The sequence below is a fragment of the Callorhinus ursinus genome, unplaced genomic scaffold, assembly GCF_003265705.2.
Source record: "Callorhinus ursinus isolate GAN/ISIS: 27379988/994484 unplaced genomic scaffold, GSC_fseal_2.0 scaffold2, whole genome shotgun sequence".
In the NCBI taxonomy this organism is placed as follows: Eukaryota; Metazoa; Chordata; class Mammalia; order Carnivora; family Otariidae; genus Callorhinus; species Callorhinus ursinus.
Genome location: NW_027397064.1, coordinates 43,803,877 through 43,828,980, shown reverse-complemented (window position 1 = coordinate 43,828,980; position 25,104 = coordinate 43,803,877). Strand labels below are relative to the sequence as shown.

At 33.7% G+C, this 25,104-nt stretch overlaps 1 protein-coding gene across 7 annotated transcripts in view; it reads left to right on the top strand.

Moving 5' to 3' along the window:
• Positions 1–23,921, top strand: part of GULP1 (GULP PTB domain containing engulfment adaptor 1) — a 248,835-nt gene extending 224,914 nt beyond the window's left edge. For 6 of the 7 annotated variants that reach the window (XM_073881423.1, XM_073881411.1, XM_073881415.1 and 3 more), the window contains 3 exons: positions 12,132–12,270; positions 15,753–15,847; positions 21,957–23,921. In XM_073881423.1, the coding sequence (XP_073737524.1) occupies positions 12,132–12,270; positions 15,753–15,847; positions 21,957–22,028 (306 nt within the window). In that variant the 3' untranslated portion in view covers positions 22,029–23,921. Of the gene's footprint in view, positions 1–10,087; positions 10,310–12,131; positions 12,271–15,752; positions 15,848–21,956 lie in introns of all 7 variants that reach the window. The other variant, XM_073881435.1, reaches the window with a different exon arrangement.
• Positions 23,922–25,104: the final 1,183 nt, after the last annotated feature.

The window sequence follows — 25,104 nt, the reverse complement described above, 5'->3', positions numbered from 1 at the left end:
TTACTATAAGCCATCCTGTGAAACAAACTAGGAGTATAAACATAAATGAAGGGAAGTTGCATTTTCAAGCAGTCTTTTTTTTTTAGATTTTATTTATTTATTTGAGAGAGAGAATGAGATAGAGAGAGAGAGAGCATGAGAGGGGAGAGGGTCAGAGGGAGAAGCAGACTCCCTGCTGAGCAGGGAGCCTGATGCAGGACTCGATCCTGGGACTCCAGGATCATGACCTGAGCTGAAGGCAGTCGCTTAACCAACTGAGCCACCCACGCACCCCTCAAGCAGTCTTAATAAAGTGTTGTTTCTGTAATTCCTTGTATGTAAATAACAGCTTTACTTTGGTAAAGACCCATTACCATTTTGGATGTAAACCCAAAGCTCTGTCTCTAGATGAAGAACTAAGATTTGAGGGGCAAGGTAGATTTGGGAGGAGCAAGAAGTTCTGGGGCATGTTGATGAATGATGAAACAGCCCTCCCCTCTTTTATCTCCTGAAAGCAGGCATTGCCCTGGACTGGCAGTAGGGCAACTAAGAAGAAGGTGGGTCAGGTTGGGAGTTATGCATGTGCATTGGTGATCTGGAATGGTCACCAAGTCAGCTTCAGAAATGGCAAGGATCAGGAGGAATGAAGAGATGACACTTGCCTTAGTTCCCATGAGCATGACAGTTGGCATGTAAATGAAGCACAAGCAGCCTGTATGTTCATTATTCAGCAGATCTCACTGGTAGAATCTGTTATATAAAAAACAATAAAATTATTCAAATAGGCAGTTATTAAAAAGGATTAGCTCTCCAGAAGTTGTCATTTAATAATTATTATAAGCATTGTATTCATCTCAGTACTGAATGTGTCTCAGTAGAATGCTTCAGAGACTATAACTAAAGGCTTAATTAAAAAAAGAGAAATCATTTTCTTTAAACCACTTTTTTGAACCTAATACATATGTGTAGAAAATTTATTGCTTCATTGATCATTATGCGAATAACTCAGATTGTAACTTTGCAATTATATTCTTTTGTCATAGTAATATCTTAGTATTATTTATTTTAACTTCAAAAATTACTTGTCTTATAATTTTTCAGTTTCTAAAAGCTTATATGATTTTTGAAATTGCTCATATACTGGAGGATGTACATCTTTAAGATAAAAAATAGAAATTATTTTATTTTTAAAGGAAGGAAACTCAACATTTTTAAGTTGCTAAAAGATATCTGATGTTTTAAAGTTTTTGAAGAGATTATGAACAAATACTTTTGCCTTTCATTTTTGATTTTAGTTATGTAGCTGTGGAATAAATTAATATAACACTAAGTGCTATATTTATTTCACATTTCTTAAAATTATTTCCCAATTTTCTGATATTAAAAATGAACTGAATCAAATTATCTACAGTTATTTAGTATGAAATATTTTTTTAAAGATTTTATTTATTTGAGAGAGAGAGAGAAACAGCATGAGAGGGGAGAGGGTCAGAGGGAGAAGCAGACTCCCCGCTGAGTTGGGAGCCCGATGTGGGACTCAATCCCAGGACTCCGGGATCATGACCTGAGCTGAAGGCAGTCGCTTAACCAACTGAGCCACCCAGGCGCCCTTTAGTATGAAATATTGCCATGCTTATAAATATCCACTCTGTTGAAGATTTTTTAATGATTCAAACTATTAAAATTGAATTTGGAAAACAATGAAAATTGTAAATAATTAAAATATAAATTTAAAGAATAGGTAACTTGTTTAATAGCTTGCAGTGGGTCTATAGTAAAGCAAATTTCTGTTAAGTTAGAACTTTCTTATGAAATTTGACCACCAGTTTAATAGGAGAGAACGAGAACACAAAGCGCCTCACAGAGTGCCATCATGTGTAGCAAAGTTAATGCACAGTAAATGCCTGTTGGGCTTGTAATTCTGGAAATGAGACTCTATAGCTTTTCTTTCTTTGTTCGTTTCCTTTGCTCTCAGAGGACTGAAGGATAGAATGCTCCAAAATTGCTAAAGTTCTCAGCGGTTTGTTTAAGGGATTAGAGGCAACGATTAATGCATGAATTGAAGAAGTGCTGAAGTGAATTATGAATCCCATTATGCACATCAGAATTGCAATATAGGTGGGTTTGGTATGAAAAATTAATTTGGCATCAGGTTCTCCCCGAGCTTTCAGTGTATGGTGAGAGGAAGCCCCAAGACAGATGACTCTTCTCCAATGACCAGCCCAAGATGGGTCTTGATCCTTTTGGGAGCCAGATTTTCTGAAGACACACAGAAGTAACTCTTCTGCCATATAAAACAGTCTAATTCAGAAATGGTTCTCTATAAATGATTTAACACTATAATTTGGTTCATAAAATAGGCATATAAAACAACAGTTTCCTGAAATATCAGGATTTGCCAGTGGAACACATCAAGCAAGTGTTAGTCAAAGTAAAAGAAAAGATTTATCTCCGATCCTAGCTTTAAAGTAGTCTCTTTGGAAAGAGGGAGAGAAGAGAACAAAAGTAGGAATGGATTTATGGAGGGATTGTGAAATTAAAAGTAATGTAGAAAATGAAAATAATTCACATCGCTGGTTTGGATGCTATTCTTATCAGTTGTGTGATGAAATAGCAAATAAAGTCAAATATGGGAAGCATCAAAAAAATAAGAAACATTTTTGATTAGATAATTACAAGATTGCAAGCTATTTTTCCTAGCAAGAGGTCCAAAGTTATAGTTGAATTTCTGTAACACAGAACAATGGTTCAGAGGAATCAGATCTCCTCATAAGAAATTTCAACTTTTGAGATGGTGATCTTTTATTCTATATTAAGTCATAAGTGAAAAATGTGAGGCCCTGTTGAGTAGAAAATTCCAGACTGAGAACCTTTGATACTTTAAGGAGTCACCATGTGGGTGAGAACATAGATAACATTTCTCTGCACTCTCCAAAGGCACCCTATGGAAAGATTGCTATTTCTTAGATGGTGGCCGGCCATCCACATATGTGTTATATACATCATTGTGAATTGGTCATTCTGATTTGTTTTGAGAATGCAAACTAAGTAATTTTGGTTCAAACTTTTAATGAAATTCTTCAGCAATTCTAAAACATCCTTTCAAGGTTTCACTGTGTAAATTGTAGTTTTGTTTTTATTTTTCCCAGTCCTACCAAGTCATCATTCCTTTTTTGAAATAGTATCTTAGTGACATGTCTTATGTATTACAATGCAGATCACTTTGATTTTTATTTTCTCACATTTTCCAACTCCACACATTAGATACAGTTGTGATCTGTTATGGCAGCTTGTGAAATATTTATTGAATATCAAATACGGTCATATGATATTCTAGGCTGTTGGGTTTTAGCAGTCTATGAATTTCAGCTGTTATGGGGAACGGAGAGCTAGATGGGTAATCATCCCATAGGTAAATGAATAAGTAAATTTAAAAATTCAGATCTGATATATGCTATGAACAAAATAACATACAGCAGAATAGGAGAGAATTGGCGGGGACTCTTAGAGACAGTGATCAGGGAAGCCCTTTCTGCGAAGGTAGCATTTGAATTGAGACCTGTAGTTGGTCAATGCAAAGGGCTGGAAAGAGTGACAAGACCTTTGTGCCTAGAGCATAGTGACCAAGAGCCAAAAAAAGTTGGAGATGACACCGGAGAGAGAGGGGCTAGATTTTATAGGGCCCTGTAGAGGTTTCTTTGGTTGTTGTTGTTTTTTTTTTTTTCTTTTTTATTTGCACTGAGAAGTTACTCATAGGTTTTAAACAGGGGATTTGGGGATCATCTGACTGATGTATGCCCCACGGTCTATAAAGAGGCCAAATGAGGTCCCAAAAACTGTCTAGGAGACTATTTCAGTAGCTTAGGAAAGATAGAAGGGTAAATTGGTCTGGAGTTCTGTCATTTCAGACAGTGCATATAACTTGATACATTTTTTTTTAAACATTGGGAGAGAGAGAGAGTGAGCACAAATGGGCGAGGGGCAGAGGGAGAGGAAGAAGCAGACTCCCAGCTGAGCACAGATCTAGTTGTGGGGCTCCATCCCAAGACACTGATTTCATGGCCCAAGCCAAAGTCAGATGCTTAACTGACTGAGCCGCCCAGGCGTCCCTAACGATACATTTTGGAAGTAGAGCTTTCAGGATTTACTGATGGATTGGTTGGGGCTGTAGAATAAAAGAGGGGTCAGAATTGTCCCTTAGGGTTTTTTCCTGAGCATTGGGTTGGTGATGCCATTTTCAAAATAGACATGACTTGGTGAAGGTGCATGACAAAGATTTAATATTTCACTTTTGCTCATGTTAGTTCTGCCTCCTGGACAGCCACCTAGAGATGCTTATTGGGTGGTTGAATATGCAAATCTGGAATTGAAGGAGGAGGTCTGGGCTCATGATTATAGTACTTGAATGAAAAAATGTTGTTCTTTTTCTGTCACCATTTGGACTGTTGTTTATTGTTTTAGTTAATACACCCAGTATAAATTTGCCCACTGTGAGGTTCTAGAGTAGTTTAGTTCTAGCTAAGGAAAACAAAATAGAGACTTTTTTTTGCTCAGTATTAAAATCAAAAGACATTTCTAACTACAAACCAATGTATATGTTCAGTATATATCCAAACCTGTTTTTACTTAAAACCAATTCCTCATATGTGTGATGAGTGAAGGACCACACCTATTTTTAATCTTCCTATGGATAATTGACACTCTTTTTTAACTTATTCTTAACAAACGGAATGCTTACATGTCTCCTAAATACCACTCTGTTGTTCAATCATAGATTCCTTTTCTAAGGCAAATGAAATAGCCTTTGATAGCACCCATATTAATATACCTCTGTATCACACTGAAATTGTGGAAATCTTTTCACTGGTTTTAGAAATCGGGTCCTTGGGACGCCTGGGTGGCTCAGTTGGTTAAGCAACTGCCTTCGGCTCAGGTCGTGATCCTGGAGTCCTGGGATCGAGTCCCACATCGGGCTCCCTGCTCAGCAGGGAGTCTGCTTCTCCCTCTGACCCTCTTCCCTCTCGTGCTTTCTATCTCTCATCCTCTCTCTTTCTCAAATAAATAAATAAAATCTTAAAAAAAAAAGAAATTGGGTCCTTATTTTATACAGTCATTTAGATACACTGAGAAATTTCCGTTACTTGACTGTGCTGTTTGCTTTTTGCTGTGTTCTAGTGGTTTGGCAATAGATTAGAGGTTGGGTTTCCACCATTTGGTACTAATTATCTAGGAACAATCTGATTTCCATTTATTACATTCACATGGCAATGCTGCCTGTATTTATATCAGAAAAAAAAAAGGGTTTATTCTGCCCTCCTAGCCTCATGAATGCCCCCAGAAGATTGTTCCATTATAAGATGGGGGCATAGCAAGTTAAATTAGATTGTTCCTCTTGATTCTTGTGTCTGGATGCTTACATTTTACTTTTCTGGCTATAGATACTTTTAACCAAATCAGACTATTGCCAGGAAGTTAAATGAATAAAATTGTAGTCCTTAGAAGTACTGGACTTTCTATTGCTGAGTAAAATAAATGTCTCCCTTTCAATTAAACCAAGTGTTTGTTACTGGATAAAATTCTACCTTTACATAATCAACTGTGCGGCCACTGATTAGACTTGATAGGACAATTATAACCTAAAATGTGTATTTCATTGTGGGTAAACAAAAGTGCCTATTTATCTTCCTCTAGTGTTTTCTCGACTGTTACTGAAATCAATATGGGCAAGAGCAGATTGTGAAAACTCTCAGTTACACAACAAGCCAAATGTGAATCTTTAAACAAAGGCATAAATTTTAAACATGACATTGATTCAAGAACATTTGCTGCCCACAAAAAATGATTATCGGTTCACGGCTTCATTTTCATAATTGTTACTTGCAAAAAAGACGATCCTGAAGGAGTAAACTCTACCTAATGGGAAAAAAATATATTCTGTTCCAATTCTGACCATGAGTACCTGATCAAATCATTTAATTTAGTGTTGCAGTTTTCCTCTTTGGATATGCAGACAGTCCTATCCATTTAACTTGTGGCATTCTTGGAAGAACAAATAAGATAATAGGTCTTACAAGTAAGAGACCAATATAACCAAACTGTGAATCTAGAAATCTGAAAAAAATGCATTCATGATACTATAAATTCTAAACTGGAAGTTACTACTTTTAAAACTTACTTAAAAAGTGATGTCGAAAATGTAACGTAATTGTGAACTTTGACAATGTGAATCAGCATGGCAGCAAAGAAAGATTTGCCAGAATGTTTTGCATCACCATTGTATTTCCTCATCTAGTTTTATTTATAATCTACCAGTTTTTCAACTAGAAAAAGTTAGACATATTTCAAATATAAATTTAAATAATTTAAGTAATTTACTTTGTAAATTTAATTCTAAGTAATTTTAACAATTATGATAAATCATATTTTAATCTTAAGGTTATGTGTTTTGCATTTTAAAAGGATATTTGGATATTTATATTACCAAAACAATTAACGGCATAAAATAAAATTGGTATCATTCTAATATTTGTGTAGATATTACCAAAGAACTGTTTAATGCAGTTTTTTTATTGTTGTTTAAGTGTATTGGACATTTACTGAGAATTCAAACCCTTTTATAACACTTCATCATTGCTGTCATATTTAGAAAAGACTAAGGTTGAAATATTCACCATGGCCTGAATGTCTCAAGCCACTACTTCCTGAAAGAGCAAGCTACAAAACTATAACAATGAATCTCAAATATGGGCATTTTTTTTTTTTTTGTAGTTTGTTTGTTTGTTTTTAAGAGAGAGATAGAGAGGAGGGGCAGAGGGAGAGAGAGAATCCCAAGCAGGCTCCAGGCCCGGCTGGAGCCTGGCGCAGGGCTCAATCTCACAACCCTCAGATCATGACCTGAGCTGAAATTAAGAGTCGGACACTTAACAAATAAGACACCCAGGTGCCCCTGGGCACTCATAATTAATAGGCCTTAAGAACCTAACAATGTCTGCGTAATTAACATGTAATGGTTGAACATAGAGCTCCTCGTTCCCTTAGAACGGGATCATATCTTGTACACCTTCATAAAGACCAGAGCACTTGGAATTATGAGCATAAAGGACTAAACCGTGGTGCCATGAATGTAGGAGAGTCCAGAAATTTTGGTTTCTAGCCATCTGTCAAAATACTGACAGAAGACACAAAAATACCAAGCTCTTCTATGTATTTAATTTCTTAAAAAATAAATATCCTCAACCAGTTAAAAATGGCAGCTTAAAAAATGACTAGCTCCTGACCCCCTAAATTTAGAAACACCACTCAAAATATTTAACAGATGTAATAATTAATTCCTTGACTTGAATCATTTTTAAGTTAGGAATCACAAACTCAGACATCAACAGAGCACAGGCTGTGATATTTATGTCACAGTGATGAATTGGAGAGCATATACCCAACTTAAGAGGCACAACAGTTACTACCAGTTATTTTCATGCAAGTCTGTGGGCCCACTTTCTAGATTTTGTAATTTCTCAAGAAAAGCTCCAGATTTTAATGTGCAGTCTCTTAACATTACCTGCAAGCAACTGTTTTCAATATATCCAAAGATCTGTGTGACCCGAGCAACAGATGCCAGTTGGCCAAATCTACATTACTGATGACCCAAAGGAAACCTGTGGTGGTTAGTGTTAGAGGCTTTAACTTTAGATACTGCAACTATTTATAGATATCCAAGCTTTGCAATTTTGGAAGTGAAAATACCTCTTAAATGGAGTATTTAAAAACTTGATTATTTTCATATTACATACATTCTTCATCTGTATAAGTATACATTCTCAGAGTAAGTAGAAGGCATAGTATTAGCACTATCATAAAATACTAGAGCACTTGTAAGTTAGGTTATTTTGGCCCTCAGTTTGTTTTGAGGCATCTGGTTAAGATTTTTGGGCTAATATAGAGTACTTTCATTTATGTTATAAACCAGATGATACCAAGGACAACTTCCACATAAAATCATGTTTCACTCGCTATAAACATTCTTATCAATTTATAGTTTAAGTTTAAAAGTTGCAATAAATATACATTGACATTTTATTATATGTCTAGTATTTTGATGTGTTATATAGCTTTTAGAAAATACTTCTTTTAAAGTTTAGAAAAATTTTGTGCACAAGGAGCTTACAGTTCTCACTTAAAATTAAGTAAAAGGTGGCCACCAATCACAAAATTATACAGTAAACTGCGTAGACTATAAAATAGAATTTAAAATCATATTTATACAGGCATACATGTATACATATCTGCAGATAGATCACTATGGAGAGCAATAGGGGAAACAGTAATTATATAACTGTATATACATATTAATAGAGTGGTAAATTATATAACTCAGACCATCAGATATTTTGCTTCCACACTGAACCCTTCCCTCGGCTTAAATCTCTCACTTCACCCTGCCTTATTTTCCCCTCAGCTTTGAGAAATGTGCGAAGAGGTGACTCAGCTTAAAAACTTCCTTCAAATTTGTGGGTTCTCCTAACTATCATTTTGGTTATAACCTTTCACTGTGAGGTTATCAAAAGCCATATTTGTGTTGGCTGCCTCAAAATCCTGTTAGTGCTAAAAAATCCCTGAAGTGTGACCAGTAGTTGAGAAGTCCCACTCCAGGGCCAATCCTGTCAGTCTCTATCATGGGCAATTACAAAAGCTTCACCTGGCAACCCCCCAGGAGAAACTGCCCTCCCCGCACCAGGGACAGTGCACAGTATGGAGGAGTTGCAGTCAAGGACTCAGTCCCTCAACCCCTAGGCCAGCTGTGCTCTTCTGCATAGCATGTCTGCATTCCTAGCCCTGGTGCCTGTATTCAGAGACCTTCTTTTTGGAGGCCCTTAACCGTGGCCTTTTTTAAAAATGTCTCTGTCAAGGCCATCTTAGGAGGGCCTTGAAGACTCCTTTCTCCACTCTGATTCACTATTCAGTACTTTTCTGCTCCTAGCCCTTTCTCCTTTCCCCCTCTCTGGCTTGTTCCCTCCCTTCAAAACAAAACAAACACAACACAACACAAAACCCATCAGGACCTTTAGTTCAGGGCTCCCTCAGCAGAGAGACAATGCCTTGCTTCTGCACTGATACTTCTAACCTTAGCCCAGTGCCATTTTCTGGGAAAAAAAGGGACATTGATGAAGACAGCACCTTCTTTCTGGCCTCTTGCTTATACCATAGCAGTAAGTGAATAAAGGCTGAATTACTACTTTCATTTTGGCTTGTTTTAGTTGACTACTCTGACAGCTCAGTTCCTGTCAGCTCAGCTCTTGACAGTAGCTTTCCATACTGTAATGTAGATAACTTATACAAGTCATCCAAAATCTGATATGCAGACCCAGTATAGTGTACCGTTTACTGATTATCTAATCATTTATTATCTCATTTATTTGAGATGCTTGACAACCCCCTTTGCCCATCCCTGAGAAGTCTTACCATTTGGAACTCAGAACCTACAGAAAGGTCGTGATGATTGGAGTCAGATTATTTTAATATTAGGCTCTGCTTCTTACCTCATAGAGGAATAAATCACAAAGAATCTCTGGGCCTTGATTCCCATATCTTTATTATAATAAGGACATAACATTACTAATACAAATATCTCAAAAAATGTTTTGAGGATTAAAACTAAAATGATTGTTGTAACCTTTTTTGAAAATTCTACAAAGTCATTACTTTTTACTAGACTTTACTCCTATTTCAGTGACTGTTTTTTTTCTTACTACTTATGATTCCTTTTCCCATGTCATTACCCAGAAGCTCTCATTGAAATAAATCATTAAGCTTTACTCTTTATTGTCTTCCTCGCAAGTCCTAATGATGCAACATTTTATTTAAATATCTAAAAATGTAATATTTCAGTGAAAAATGGTCAAATTAAACATTCTGGAATCTAAGGACTGTTGCAATAGGAAAATACACTCAAATGATTTTTTTAAATTTTTAGTAAAGTTATTTTGAAATTACTTATTCTCTTCACAAAAGAATAAATTTCACTTTACAGATAAATTGTCATATATACTTTTTTCCTTTTTCCTCCATGTCTTCTTTCTTCTCCTCAGTGTATTTCTCTGTCATTCCTTTACAGCTGCTGCACAAAATGTCTGATCATGAGCAACATGGGTTTCAGAGATGCTCATCTTTCTGGCGTAGTAGTGATGATTCCTCTTCCTGTCTAAATATTTCTTCCATTACTGTCACTCCTGTCAACTCGCCTGATTCCAGACTGTCATTGGGACTGTTAATACCACCACCTTCTAAATGTGGCCTTCCCAAGCCAATCAGTGAGAGCAGCATCCCAAGACCTCATGTAATTTGCTAAGCAGAAAATTCTTTTTCATTATCCCACGTATTTTTTTTTAAACTCTACTAAAATGTGCCATTTATATCATAATGAAAAACATCAGGTATGTCTTGAATCAATGTGATGGGACCTGGCGACTTTGTGTGCTATTTTTGCTTCCTTTGGTTACCTGATATCAGAGTTTCAAGTAGAGAGTGGTGCTGGTGTACAAGCCACAGAAAGGCGAGTTAGGACAGGTGACTTCAAAGGACCCTCAGATATGGCAACTGGGAAGTTAGATTGTCAGTAATATTGGTAAAAGCAGCTTTAGTGACATTTGGTACAAAAAGAGCAAAGTCTCGGTTGATATGAGTTAGTACCTCTTCCAAGAAAGTTAGCCATAAGGGAAAAAGTAGAGATGAGAGGTTTAGAGGAGTCAGACATTTTTGGTTGGTTGGTTTTGTTTTCAAGAACAGTCAGGATATGGGTGTCTTTATATCCTGAGAAAGAGGAGAGAGAGGGAAGACAGGGCAGATAGAGGGATGGATTGATCAGGAAAACAATATTCCTGAATTGGAGGAAATAGCTGGGGGATAAAGTTGCCTCAAAGTCTTTGGACAATATTTGTGACTGATAAAGTGAGCATGTTGTTAAAGAAAAGGAGATGACACCAGTTTTCCTGCATGAAAAATGTACCAGCAGTCATATTAGCTGAATAGTAACTCTGTCACTCTTTGCACACAATCAACCTTATTTTTCTTCCATTACTTTCATTATCTGTGAATCACAAAAATAAATGTATTCTGAAAAGTCTAATTTTACTGTGAAACACACAAAATAACCTCTGTTCATGTTCTTTGAGGAAAGGCAAGTTTTTTCTTACTATTCCTCACCAAAATGGGAATTTTCTTTCTTTTCTAGATTGTATGTGCATGTATGTGTGTTTTTTTCCCCCTGAATGACAAAGTGATGATTGTTTCATTTTTTTTAATAAAGATTTTTATTTATTTATTTGACAGAGAGACAGCGAGAGCAGGAACACAAGCAGGGGGAGTGGGAGAGGTTTCCCGCCGAGCAGGGAGCCTGATGCGGGGCTCGATCCCAGGACCCTGGGATCATGACCTGAGCAGAAGGCAGACGCTTAATGAACCACTGAGCCACCCAGGCGCCCCCGATTGTTTCATTCTTATGTTACATCTTGACCCAGACTGACCCAGATAACTTAATGATTTGGGTAGTATATTTAGTGATTATTAATTATTTTGCAAGGTAGCTCTTATCATAGAAAACTTAATGAACTCTTACCCAGGAATAAAAGGCACTGCAGTGAATATAATAGTTGGCTGTCATTGTAGTTATAAATACGGATTAACTTATACTCTTCGAAATTTTTTTAAGTGGCTATCAATTGCATTTGAATGGTCATATTTAAGAAGGTGCATTACTTATGTTCAGTTATTTCTGTTTCTAACTTATGGAGAATATATTACAGAAATCATGTTTTTATATAGTTTCTAATATTTTCAATTCTCTGATACAAATGGCAATTGTTTAGATATACAAAAATATCTAATATCTTTTATATCTATCTACAATAGTATTGTCACCATTTTTGCCATCATCTTTAAGGTCATTGTTGCAGAAATTTTCTGTTGCTTTCTTTCCAATGAATATTGGGTACCTGGTTAAATCATATGGAATTGCCAACATTTGATCTAGAAAATGGCAAGTTCATATGATTCAACTGAATTTGTTGTTGTTTATCTATGTTCTCTATGCATATAAAATATTTAGCATTATAATGTGTCTACCTGAAATACTGCCTTAATTCACACTATTTTCATTGCAGGCGGGCAGTGTGACACCTAAGTCACCCTCCACTGACATCTTTGATATGATACCATTTTCTCCGATATCACACCCAGCTTCGATGCCTACTCGCAATGGCACACAGCCACCTCCAATACCTAGTAGATCTACTGAGATTAGTAAGCTTTCTAAACCAATATTCTTTGCTACATTTGTGTAGATTTTAAATGTTTAATTGACACTTTATGGAAAATATCATATCTTTAGTTCACTAAAAGTGTTAATTACCAAAGAATTATGTCTACTTGTGCCAAATCAGCTAATCATATTTAACTTTATAATTCAGAGTATACTACTAAAGACATCACTATTGCATCTGAAGCTATTTTATGAAAAATGATATTTTTGGTATAGGGTTATTTATATCAATACAAAGCATTTAATTATATTTTATTGTATTGGGGGTTATACTTTTAATGTTTTAATGGTTAAAAACAACTTGGTGGTAATTATTTTAATATTTTTGACATGTTTAGTAGAGCTCATTATAAATTTTTTGTTATCATAGAGTATAGGAATATTCTTAAAGAAATACATAAATACATGAATTCCATGATTCGTTTATTTATTAATCCTGTATAAGTGTTCTCTCTTGATATCTAAAATACTATACATGCATCGCTTTTCTGATTTATCTTCTATACATTTGGAAGGAACATAAGAGTCTCTTACTGATGAATTAGAAAGTATCCAACGATGCTCATTTTCAATGTCGTGATTGTATTTTGATCTGTGCCCTGTCACAGAAACTTACAGAGTAGTTCCCAATGGCCATGCTCAGTCATTATGTCCAGAGGAAACTGAAGAAAAGAGAGTTTTACATACTATGCTTTATTGCATCCTCTCTGGTTCACATTAAGACATTTTCAATATAACTCTTAAGTTTTAGCTTGGGCTTAAAGTATGTCAGGGCCTTTAATTTATTTGTTTCCCTCTATGGAACTTACCAAAATATATTACACATGTTAGATATTCAATAAATTTTAGAGAATTAATTTGTAAATGCAAAGTAATAACATTATAAACTTCAAAAATCATTTTACAAAAATATATCAGTACTTTTACATAAATTGAAATATATATTGAAATTCCTCTGAATATATTTTGTACCAATGCAAAGTATTTTTTCAGGAAATAATCTATAATATATGAGCCATAGTGTGTTTTTAGCAAAGTTGCCAATATCCTGATACATAATGGGGCATTTTTTTGTCTTTATGAGTATCCCACATCTCTTCCTTTACTGTTTTTTAATTCCTTGGACTTAACCACTGGTTTACTCATTCATTTATTTAGTCCAATGGGCATTTGTATAGCATATATGCTAGACTTGGGTTACAAGCTGGAATTTGAAATATAAATTAGTGATATATCTACCGAAGAGGATTTTAATCAAAGCCAAAATAGAAATTGAGAAGACTGGATAGATTTGAAAATATTTAGAAGGAATAATCTATCAGGATGGTGATTGAGAGTTCATAATCAATTATGACTCAGGATTTTAGACTGAATGTTGTTAACAGGCAAAACTAGAGGTAGAAAGGTGAAAAATGTATTCCGTTGTAGACACTGATAAATTTGATGTGCTTTTAGAAAATCTAGGCAAAGATGCTCAGATAGTTTTAAGGAATTTTTTAATGAGAAACTGAAGTAACACCTTGCTACATTTTTTAATATCTAATGATCCTGAGTGCCAAAGTTTAGTAAATACAATGAAAGATAGATGATGATAGGTAGGTAGATAGATAGATAGATAGATAGATAGATAGATAGATAGATAGATAGAATTCTAGATACCCCATACCATATCTGTCTATCTTTATAGCAAATGCTATTGGAAGAATGGTACAGACAGACTTACTTGATGCAGAATTTCCACAAATCTTTTTAATTTGTAAAAACCACAGTCTCTGTGAAGCACTGTAAAGCAAAGCACAATAAAATGAAATATGCTTGTAATGAAAATCTCTATTCTTCTTGATCAGCTCTTCTTCCTTTTCATTAATTGATTTCTTTTTTTTTAAGATTTTATTTATTTATTTGACAGAAAGAGAGAGAGCGAGAGCAGGAACACAACCAAGGGGAGTGGGAGAGGGAGAAGCAGGCTTCCTGCCAAGCAGGGAGCCCAGTGCGGGTCTCGATCCCAGGACCCTGGGATCATGACCTGAGCCAAAGGCAGACGCTTGACGACTGAGCCACTGAGGCACCCTCATTAATTCATTTCATTTCACGAACATCTATCATGTGTAAAGCATTGTTGGACAGGCTTGTGGTATGGTGGTAACCAGGGCACTCCTCCAAAGAAAAGTTCCTTTGTTCTCCAAGTTCTGATTTATTGCCTGAGCTACATCAGACTGAGGATAATAACAGTAATAATAACACCCATACCCATATGTAATACCTATATGCATTATATCATATATATGATATTCATATATAAGGTGACAATAAATTCCCATTTATTTAGGACAGTTCTGGTTTATAACTTTTATCCTGCTTTAACTGTTGGTAGCGTTCCTTTTACTCTTAAAAGTGTCTTTTATTTGGATGATAAAGTATATGTCCCTCTTAGTTATACAATACTTACCAGCACCAGGAACTTATAAAAATTTTTTATTTATTTAATACATGAATTTGAAAAAAAAAACAGTTATAATTAGAAAAGCAAGAGTCTTTTATAATGAGGGTCACAGATTAATTTACATGATATGGTAGAACTCAAGGAACATAAATACTACTTCTTACATAGCATGGAATTTTGAGGATATAGTTTTTCTTAATATATTATAAATTCCCATGCACCTATATAATTTTAAAAAATTGTGTCCATTAAGGCTGCATTGAAATTGATTCAGAAGAAAGAAATTTCATAATTTTTAAATTTTTAAATAACAGGCCATAGTTTTACCAATTTTAACTTTGATACTTATTTAGTGGTTAAAAAAGTATGTACTTTAGAATGTATGTTACAGAGACCTTTTTGATATTCCATTATTGCTATTTTTAAAAAGAAATTTGTTTCTGGGTTAGGAGACATTTTTAAAGAACCTGTCCCATTGTGTTTATTTAGGAAGGTGGTATAATTTCATAGTACATGAGACAATGTGCCTTAAGTTTTCTCTAAATAAATGTGAGATTAAGGTATAATGAGCTATGAGTAAAACTATTTACCAATCTACCTCAGTCCCTCATATTGCTTCATGATCTATTGTGTTACAAAGGCATCAGTAAAGGGAATAGAGAAGTCTCAATAAGTAATACGTTCACTGTGGTAAATTTAAACTGCTTCAGTAAAAATGCAGGTATTGTAATACGGTAATTTCAAATATTTGGTGAATTTGATATTGAGAAGTCTTAATTAAAGACACAGAAATCTCTCTGGATAATAATTCCTTGAAACCAGAGAGTTTTTAATATTGTCATAAAATGGATCTTTGCTTCTTTGTTGGTCTAAGCTCAGGAAAGCCCAGCATAAAGTGTGTGTGGATAGGAGCTCATTTGGCCATATGAGTAGTTCTTTATATAATCTTGCCTTGGAAACCTAACTCACCCCAACTCACTTCTTGTCATTTCATTTACTAAATTATTTTCCTCCTTTTAGAACGAGACCTGTTTGGAGCAGAACCTTTTGACCCATTTAACTGTGGCGCAGGGGATTTTCCTCCAGATATTCAATCAAAATTAGATGAAATGCAGGTGACTATTTTAATAGATTGGCCTATAAATGGTTTATTTCTTTTTAATATGGGACACAGAAAATGGACACAAAGAAATTTGGACACACCAAAACTACCCTTTCCTTGAATTATTATCACTATAAAAACCTACTTGAAACAATTGCTTTAAAATATTCATATACATTTAGTCCTAAAAATACTCCTATGCGTGCTAAGGATGGGTCTTACTTTGTTCTCTTTTGTTTTTAGTAGTGTGATTTACAATGGCAATAAGTTGGTTCTTTTTTTATACAAAATTACATGGATTCTAGTGGTTCATTACTTTGAAATCCAAAAATTACAAGGTAATTTCACTAGGTTTACAAGATTTTGTCTCAGTTCTACCAGTTACGAAGTTCAAATTGTGAATGGGTAGATGAAGGAAAATCTTTGTGAGAGTAAAATCAGTCTCTTTTAAAAGAGGCATTGTAGCTGTGGTTCCTAACTTCTGGACTCTTTGGAAAAGCAGGAACCCAGTGGCACCTTCTTTAGTAACGTAGTCCAGTTGGGTTTTCACTTCTCTTTCCCTTTTTCAATTCTCAATTGTACTGGAAGTTTGAAGATACTGGTTTCTTTTTATGGTGGGCCATGATTAATAAATGGTCTTAAAAGCACCAGAAAAAAAAAATCTTCTCTTTATATTTGCCCTTTACATTTTGGTGAAGTTAATATATCTTATTTTTTATCTAAAAGACTATTTGTATGGTAGAATGTAGGCAAAGACCAATTATAGGAAACTGATTGAGAAGAGGCAGCGAAGAGAAGGAGTCATTCCTGTTTATTAGGTGATTCATTCTCTGTGCTTCATTTCCTGGACAAAACAATTAATAGTGGATTCTGATCTTCTAATACTGGTGGAACACCCCTTCCTAGAAAGATAATATTAATATCCTTCCACTCATTTTGGACTACAGCTGTGAAGCAGTTGTCTTCTTTTCTAGGTATTCTGTGAATTTCCTTATTGTTCTAGATAGAATAATGCCTGCATCTTAACAGTTGGATTATTTTGACATACGCCTTGAGATTTTCAAAGAATATGTTCAAACAGCATTTCTCAAGTTGGGTGATTGATAATTTTCTTTTACATGAAAAAATTATTTTAAATCCTTTATATTGACTTAAATTGTAACACTTCTTAAGTATTTACCAAAAAAGTTATAAATAACTTAGCCTTACAGCTCCTATACAACTGTTAATTCAAAAATTTTAAGTTAAATGAAAGCAAAATTACAATACCTAATAAAATTCAAATTAAGAACTTCAACACGTTGGGTGATGTTATTTGGCTGAAACCAAAACCACCGATGTCAAACTTCTATTGACTTCAGCATGTATCCTGTTTGGTGGTACAATTTCTCTCCCTCTTTTCTATATTTCAAATACTATGAAATACTTTCACTCAAATAGTGCGTGATTACTTAGCAAGAATATCTATTTCATATGAAATCAATCCCTTCCTTTTTTATTAGTTTTACCAGTTAGGTTTGTGCTCCTTGGGATTAATGCTTTTATAAGAACAAACACAAACATGGGCACTGATGTGGTGGTGTTTGTTCTCAAGCATTATGCAAATCACAAAGAGTACTTTTCTATTAATGTTTTTTTAATTTTCACAAGACTGAAAAATTTTCTATAGATTTTTTTATTTTTTTAAATAAACCTACATTTGCAGATTTTTGTAGGAACTAACTTTGAGAGACACTGTATTGGAATGATTTAGTGATGTGTTAGTTAAATAAGGTTAAGCTGTGGTATTTTTGCTTCTGTTTTTGTTTTTGCCATTTCTAATATTTTCTTAATGTCTTTTTTATTCTTTTCTGCTTTCATGGTGGGTAGCGCCAGAGATGGTTGGTATATTATTTTCATAATAATTTTAAGCAACTTACAACTTCTTAAAGCTAAAACCTTAATATTTGCATGCTTTACTTAATAAATATTCAAACAGCAGTTTCATATGGTTGTTTCTGATTGTTGTGTTTAAAGAGGTTTTATAATCTGTATTTTAAAGTTATTTTTTTCAATGGTGTAGTCTCTATTGCATTATCCACCTCATTGCTTGTCTGATTGTTTTGTTTTGTTTTGTTTTGTTTTTTTAGTTCAAGATTTACTTGCAAGGTCACTTTAAAGTAAAATAATATTTTCTTCATCTAAAGCCTGTGACAACTTTTGTTATTAATTTTGTTAGCCTAATTAAGCTAATGCACACTTTTGACTACTATTTTTATCTTTGTATATAATGTAAAAACAGTACAGTACAGTGGGTTGTATAAATAATATTGAGTTAATAAGCGTAGGGAGATATTTGGGTTTTCTCTTTCACTTACAGAGGAAATCACAAAAGTATCTTGTGCGTGTCAGAATGTAAGCAGAAATGTGAAGTCGTATTGTACTATAAATTGTTAGAGAATTAAATATTTATTTGAACTCAATAACGTGGTTATTTAATTTGACATAATTTGAACTTCCTGGGACATGTCACTGACAGGCAAATCAGTAAAATAGTATCGACAGCCTAGAAGTGTACCTTCTAAGTTATAATAATTTAATACCTTTAAAAAGGAGCTTGGCAAGAAAGATGGAAGAATTTTGCATGCAGGGGTGTTAAGTCAGCTGGTTAATAATTTGGTAGAAGATCAGTGCACAGCTGTAACTTACAACAAATATCCAAGTAAATTTCAGAAAGATTAGTCAGTTTAAAAAATGTTTGAAAATACAACTGAATATTTATCAGACTTTTGAATTGGAAAGAAATTTTTATAAGGAAAAGAAAAATATGTAGTTTTATAGTTTCTATAGTCTTTTGTAAATTTTTTCTTTTCTCTTTAAAAATATATAAATATATCACATATACATAATTAAGGTAAGTAGACAAATAATTAGATAACTTAATCAGATAAATAAAAACCTAGCAGTTCACAAAAGGCCATGGTTTTTATGCATGTAGCAATCTGACCAAAGAAAATCTACAAATTAAATAAAGAATTAGAAATGCTGTTTTAATGAAGCAAATCAAACATTTTATTTCCTTGCTAATAATCAGTACAGGTGAAAGTATGATGAGACAAGCCCTCTAACTCATTGCTGGGCCACGGTCAGTTCATAGCATCCCTTCGGAGAGTAATTTGTTAGTAAACCTTATATTTTCATTTGAGATCAGAAACTTTAATACAATCTGTTCTGAGGAAAAAAAATGACTAAAAATGTGGAAAATTTCTGTGGGCAAAAGCTTCTAGTTAACTTTTTTCATAATTATAAATACTGGAAACAGTTAAATCACATTAAAAATAATAGTTTGGTGGTTGCCAGAAGGAAGAGAAGAGACAGGATTAAGAGGTACAAACTTCCAGTTATAAAGTAAATAAGTCACAGGGATGAAAAGTATAGGGAATATAGTCAATAATATTAATAATGACTTTTTATGGTGACAGATGGTAACTACACGTATTGTGGGGACATTTCATAATGTATATAAATATTGAATCACTATGTTATATACTCAAAACTAACATAATAATTGTGTATCAACTATACTTGAATTTTTAAAAAAATTAATAGGATATTATATAATCATTAAATTAGTTTCATGGGGACTCAATAGGGAATGTTTGTTCCACTAAGTTTTAAAAAGAATATAGAAAATTATATATATGAAATACATAAGAAAGTTACATATGCCATATAGTTTTTATGTTATTATTAAAATTGTTTTAAAAAAACCTAGAGATAGAAAAAAAGGAGCCTCAAAGGACATACCTCAGTGTGTGGACAATTCTTGCAGAAGACTGGCTTTTCCTTGACATAATTTTCTCCCTATTTCAAAATAAGAAAATGCAATGGGGCAACATATTTTGTACGAAAAGTGTATTACTAGTAATATGTTAATAATAAAGTTATCATTTGCATGATACTAGCTTATGATCACTTCCATCACTAGATAAGTTAAATAAAGCCTGATTTTCATCCCAAGTTTTAAAATTCAAGAGGATATGGAAATCTGAGAAAGATTCACTGATCATTAAATCATGATTTACTAAATGAGACCTAGGAGGAAGGGTCAGAAACTGTGTGAAAAATTTTATGTTAGGTGTAAAGAAAACCAAGGAGAGAGAGAGAATATTATGGGTCTGTTAATAGGGATGATTAAAGTAACTGAAGGAGACTACAAAGGGATCCTTATAAAATCACTATGGAGATACTCTTGTAAATGATATACATTTTTTTTATTGTTGAAATCGTGACCAATCCCTATTTTACTATGATTGCTCTTCTGCCATTCAAACACAAACACACTGATAAATAGTATTTTCAGGGTAGTTGAAATGATAGTGGTTTCATTTCATAATGAACTGAGAAAAATTTTGAAATACTGTATAGTATCAAACCTTTCCCAGTTATTATATATACTCTCTCTCTCTCTATCTATCATCTATTTATCTGATGTATCAGAAGATGACATAGTACACAGATCCTCACATATCCAAATAAAATATTTATACGAAACAGTTAATTTACACTCTCTTTAGCTTTAAGTATTGACTCCTCTAAGTATTTGGCAACTGTTTAAAATGATATGCGTAGATATGACAAAGTATTTCTTCTTGTGATAAAAACAGGCTTTAAAAAAATAATGGTAAGTACTCTGACTTTTACTCAACTGACTATAATTTGTATTCTAAGTGCTGGGAAGAAGTTTTGGGAAACCTTTGCAGCGGTGGCATTGCCCCGTGGTCTTTGTGCTGTAGATACAGTGAAGAGCACTCTGAACGTTGAGAGCAAATGAGGTGTGGCTTGCAGTTTCATGATTTTCTCCCTCTCTATGATCATGTTCACACTGGATTTGTAATAAGGACATTTAGATACCTGTTGTAAACGAAAGCAATTTGGGGGAAGGCAAAGAAATACACAATTGGCTAACACACCAGTAGGTACAGTTTAATGAAATAAAATGCAAAGGAGAACAGAGGACAAAAGCCTTCTCACTGAGAGACATTTTATTTTCGGCAGGAATAGTCTGTTTACATTTCACTCACCAATAATGTGTCACATGGTCACCCCTTACTACACCTTAGCTCCTTGAACAAAATTTCAGTGGCCCCCAGTTCCTCTGATTAATGTGAGTCCATGCTTTCGATCTCTTCTTGGCACACCAGTGTACATAGATTACGGGCAAGAGTGGGGGGCGAGGGAGGTCGTAAATCTGGAGATAGCCCATTACCTTATGCGAAAAAGAAGAGAGCTCGGAGCAGAGGACAAACTTTTTTGCCACTAACTTTTAACTCAAAATCTTAGGGCGCTTGTGATGAGCACTGGGTGTTGTAAGCCAGCGATAAATCACTAAATCCTCCATGTGAAACAAATACTACACTGTACGTTAGCTCGCTGGAATTAAACAAAAACTTGGAAAAAAAAAATCTTAGGAGGAAAAAAAAAATTGTGTACTTGCTCTCAATAAATCAGGGGCGGCTTAACTTAACTTCCAGAAACATCTAAACCCTGCTAAGGGGAGTGAGACTCAAAGCAAAACTTAGAGCTACAAGCAATAGCAGGACTAGAGGAAGCCTTCTCCGTGACAAAGTGGTCTGCAGTTCTGTGTTCCACGTAGGATATGGCATTGCGCTTACTATTAAGTATTTTACCCAGGCCCTGGACAGGGATGAGAACTATCAGGCCATCTCAAACTTTTCATCAAATTTGAGGTCTAGCTATCTTACTTACATTTAAATGAATACTGATCCTGAAAGCCAGCAGAGGAGATGGAAGCTACCATAGAATGGCAGAATAGACTTTACTGAAAAAGAAACATTTAAGTCTTAAAGCCACTTAATTCCATGTATTTCTGTCTTCTTTTGTCTTTCGTCACATATGTTTACAACATTTCAACTGCTAATGGGTGTAAACAATTACCTGAGATACACACCAATATAAAAATTTGACAGACCAGCATTTGCCATATTGTTCCTTAGCTGATCGAAGCATGAAGATTTCAACTTCCATTCAGAGTCGTTTTATTTCGTGATTATCATCGTTATTATCATTATTATTATTGCCATGAGCATTTCTTATTTTAATGATTTTACTCTGTTTTACAGGAGGGGTTCAAAATGGGACTAACTCTTGAAGGCACAGTATTTTGTCTCGACCCATTAGACAGCAGGTGCTGATGTCAAGAACAAGAGATCCAGATTTGTGTTAAATTTGTTGTATATGCATATACATCACTCCTTATTACGTTATGACAGGTAGTATATGTGTGCCAATATATTTTTGAAGATCTTAACTTTTTGCAAATTATTTTAGTAAAATGTCCTTCACTATTGATCTATAATGTTTATTTTAAAAACAACTCACTGTATAGTAAATCATACTTTTATGTTCCTTTCTGTTTCTCTTGTAGATGAATTTATAATCAAAAAACAAATTATCCAAATATCTGTCTTGTGTCTGAGTTCTGAATAATTAGCATCTTGAAATTTGTGTTCATTTTCCAGGCTGCTAGTTTATTATTGATTCCCAAAAGCCATACCTTGATGATACCTTTCAAAGTCTTGAGGAGATATGCCAATGCCAAACTAAATATGTTCTATATTCAAACCAATAAGCATGTTACCTACCATCCATTAGAGATATGTTATTTTATGTGTTAAATGTTGTTCATATCATTGGCAAAATGTAGACTTTGACTATAATGCCACTAGGTCATTTTTAGCAGGTAAAATAGCAAAAATATAATTTCCAATAATAATTAAACCAAATAATTAGAGTATTTATTAGTAAAAGCAAAGTAATAATGTTAGCTATTATTATCATTTATACTCTAAATCTTTTCTTTATTTCATAAATAAGGATAATGGAAAAAAAATCTGCTCATTACAAAACACTTAAAATTTAATTTCTAATGAGGTAAGTTATATTGCTAAACATCTAAACATCATCTGGTCTAGTATTTTCTAAAAAAAATTTGGAATATATGCTGTCTATAGTTGCAATGTCTATTACCCACATTTACTTTACCAAATATATTTTTTCTCACTGAATGGTATTATTCTCATATTTTCTCCTTTGGTAAATATTTTCTCACCAAATTTTATTTTGTGATGCCCCCTTAGTTTTGATACTTTAAAATCTGTAACAATTATCCTTTATGAATCGTCAGTATTATTTAGCAATTTTAATTTGTATTTGTTTTTGTTGAAGTCAGAATCTCATTCTTTACAAAAATCAAGTGGCTTCTCAGTTTGGGCTAACACGAACTATAAAATTTTCTTGTACTTAATTCATAATGTGCTATGAACTCTGACCTTTAAAAATGTTTATTTTTCTACCTTGCCCATTATGTAAACAGACTTTAATTTGTACTCAGTGCAAGAGAATTTATGGTTAAAATTTATAATTTGGTTCATTGCATCATAAGAAAAATAGATTAAATTAATGAAAATGTGAGTTTAGATTAGGGGTAGATCTCAAAATAGATTTTTCTTTTACTCATGGGAATTTTTGTCAAGTGCTAAAGGTACATATTCACTAGGAAAAGAAATCAAATATGCTTATGCAATATTATCTTTGTATGTATATTCATAATGTTCTATGGTATATATAAGCCTTCTTAGGTGTTTTCTGTTATCTGCTAAGTTGTACCTTAATTAGAGGTTAGTATATGTTTCATAAAGAAGAATCTTTATAATTTTGTTTGTCATATAGTATTTTGGAATTTGTATAATGATGTTTAGAAGCCATATGAATGGCTTTTTTTTAACAGATAGAATTTGTATTTTTATTGTACTTTAAAAGCTTTATGTAATAGGTATATATTCAGTGGCCATTTATTACCAATGGTAACACAGTAGAGTACTAAGATGGTATTTGCACACTTAAGATATGTTACTTTACCAATTTTTAATGGTAATCAGTTCTGCTACTGGCATGACTAAATAGTACATAATTGGTCATTAATTATGAACATTTATTTCACCAGTGCATTTTTATGAAAATCCAGTTGAAAATGGTATTTCTATGTAAACTCAGTGATATGTTTGATTTTGCTGAGAATAAATGATTTTAAATAAATAATTGTATATTTACTCATTAAATAATCTCTGGTTAAGTTAGAAACATTCTGAAGCTAATCACATGACAAGGTTTCCAGGTCAAAAAATGAGGCCTAAGAGTGGAAGGAAGGAAGGAAGGAAGGAAGGAAAGAAGGAAAGGAGGGGAGGAAGGGAGGAGAAAAGAAAGGAAAAGAATTAATGAACTTTAACTTCATTTCTTACAGCCCACACACATTTTAGCTTTATAAGCAAATTTCATTCAGTTGTGAAAACAGTGGACTCGATCCTGCTGGTGAGAGAGGTCATAATTTGGTTCCTTTCAAGAAGCGCCTGGTGCAGTAACTGTATTAATAATAACTCTTCAAAATTGAGAGCCTTTTTAGTGTAGTAATAATATAAAGGGTTTCTTGGTAGATAGTCTTTAAAAGGTAGACTTGATAATAAGATCTGAGTTGTGGCTTATTGGAATATCTTAACATTTTGAACTTTTTGAAAACAGAATATTAAGTATTTTAAAGATTCACAGGACTCACATGTACGTTCTTTGCACACCAGTGAACAATTCATCAACCCATTCAATAAAGCTTATTTATTACTCACTTTACATGATAACATATAGTATGTGGATAAGAGAACGTCTAGTAAGTTTGCTTACTTAACATTGTTTAAATTGAAGGGGACCAGTTCCTGCCTTCGGTTAGTTTATTGTCATAAAGGAAAAGTAAGGCAATATATGAATTAATAGGTGAAAACCAATATGTTCTAAAGTACCGTGTGAACCAAAAACTTCCCATAAGACGTTTATATTTAACTATGTTTAAATGTGGGCACCTAGCACTGGCTAGTGTCTACAGTGTTAGATATCCACTGTGAGACTATCAAGACAGTCCAATGGCAATAATTTTCTCTTCTTATTTCTTTCATTTGGGATTTGAATTTTTTTTTCAAAAAATTTTGGTTACATTATGGGAATTTATTTTTCAGATAGAATTTCTGATAGATTTTACATTGTTGCATTTCTGAATGTTTTTTTTTTACTCTTTTTGATATTACTTAACATAACCATGAAAAAAACTAGCTGCTAATATTTTTCTGTTCCAGTGTTTCCATATATAGTTCCAAATTCAGTATTTATTCATGATTTTGGATTTCAACCTCTGTTAAATTAGTTGGAGAATCTTGGACTCAATTT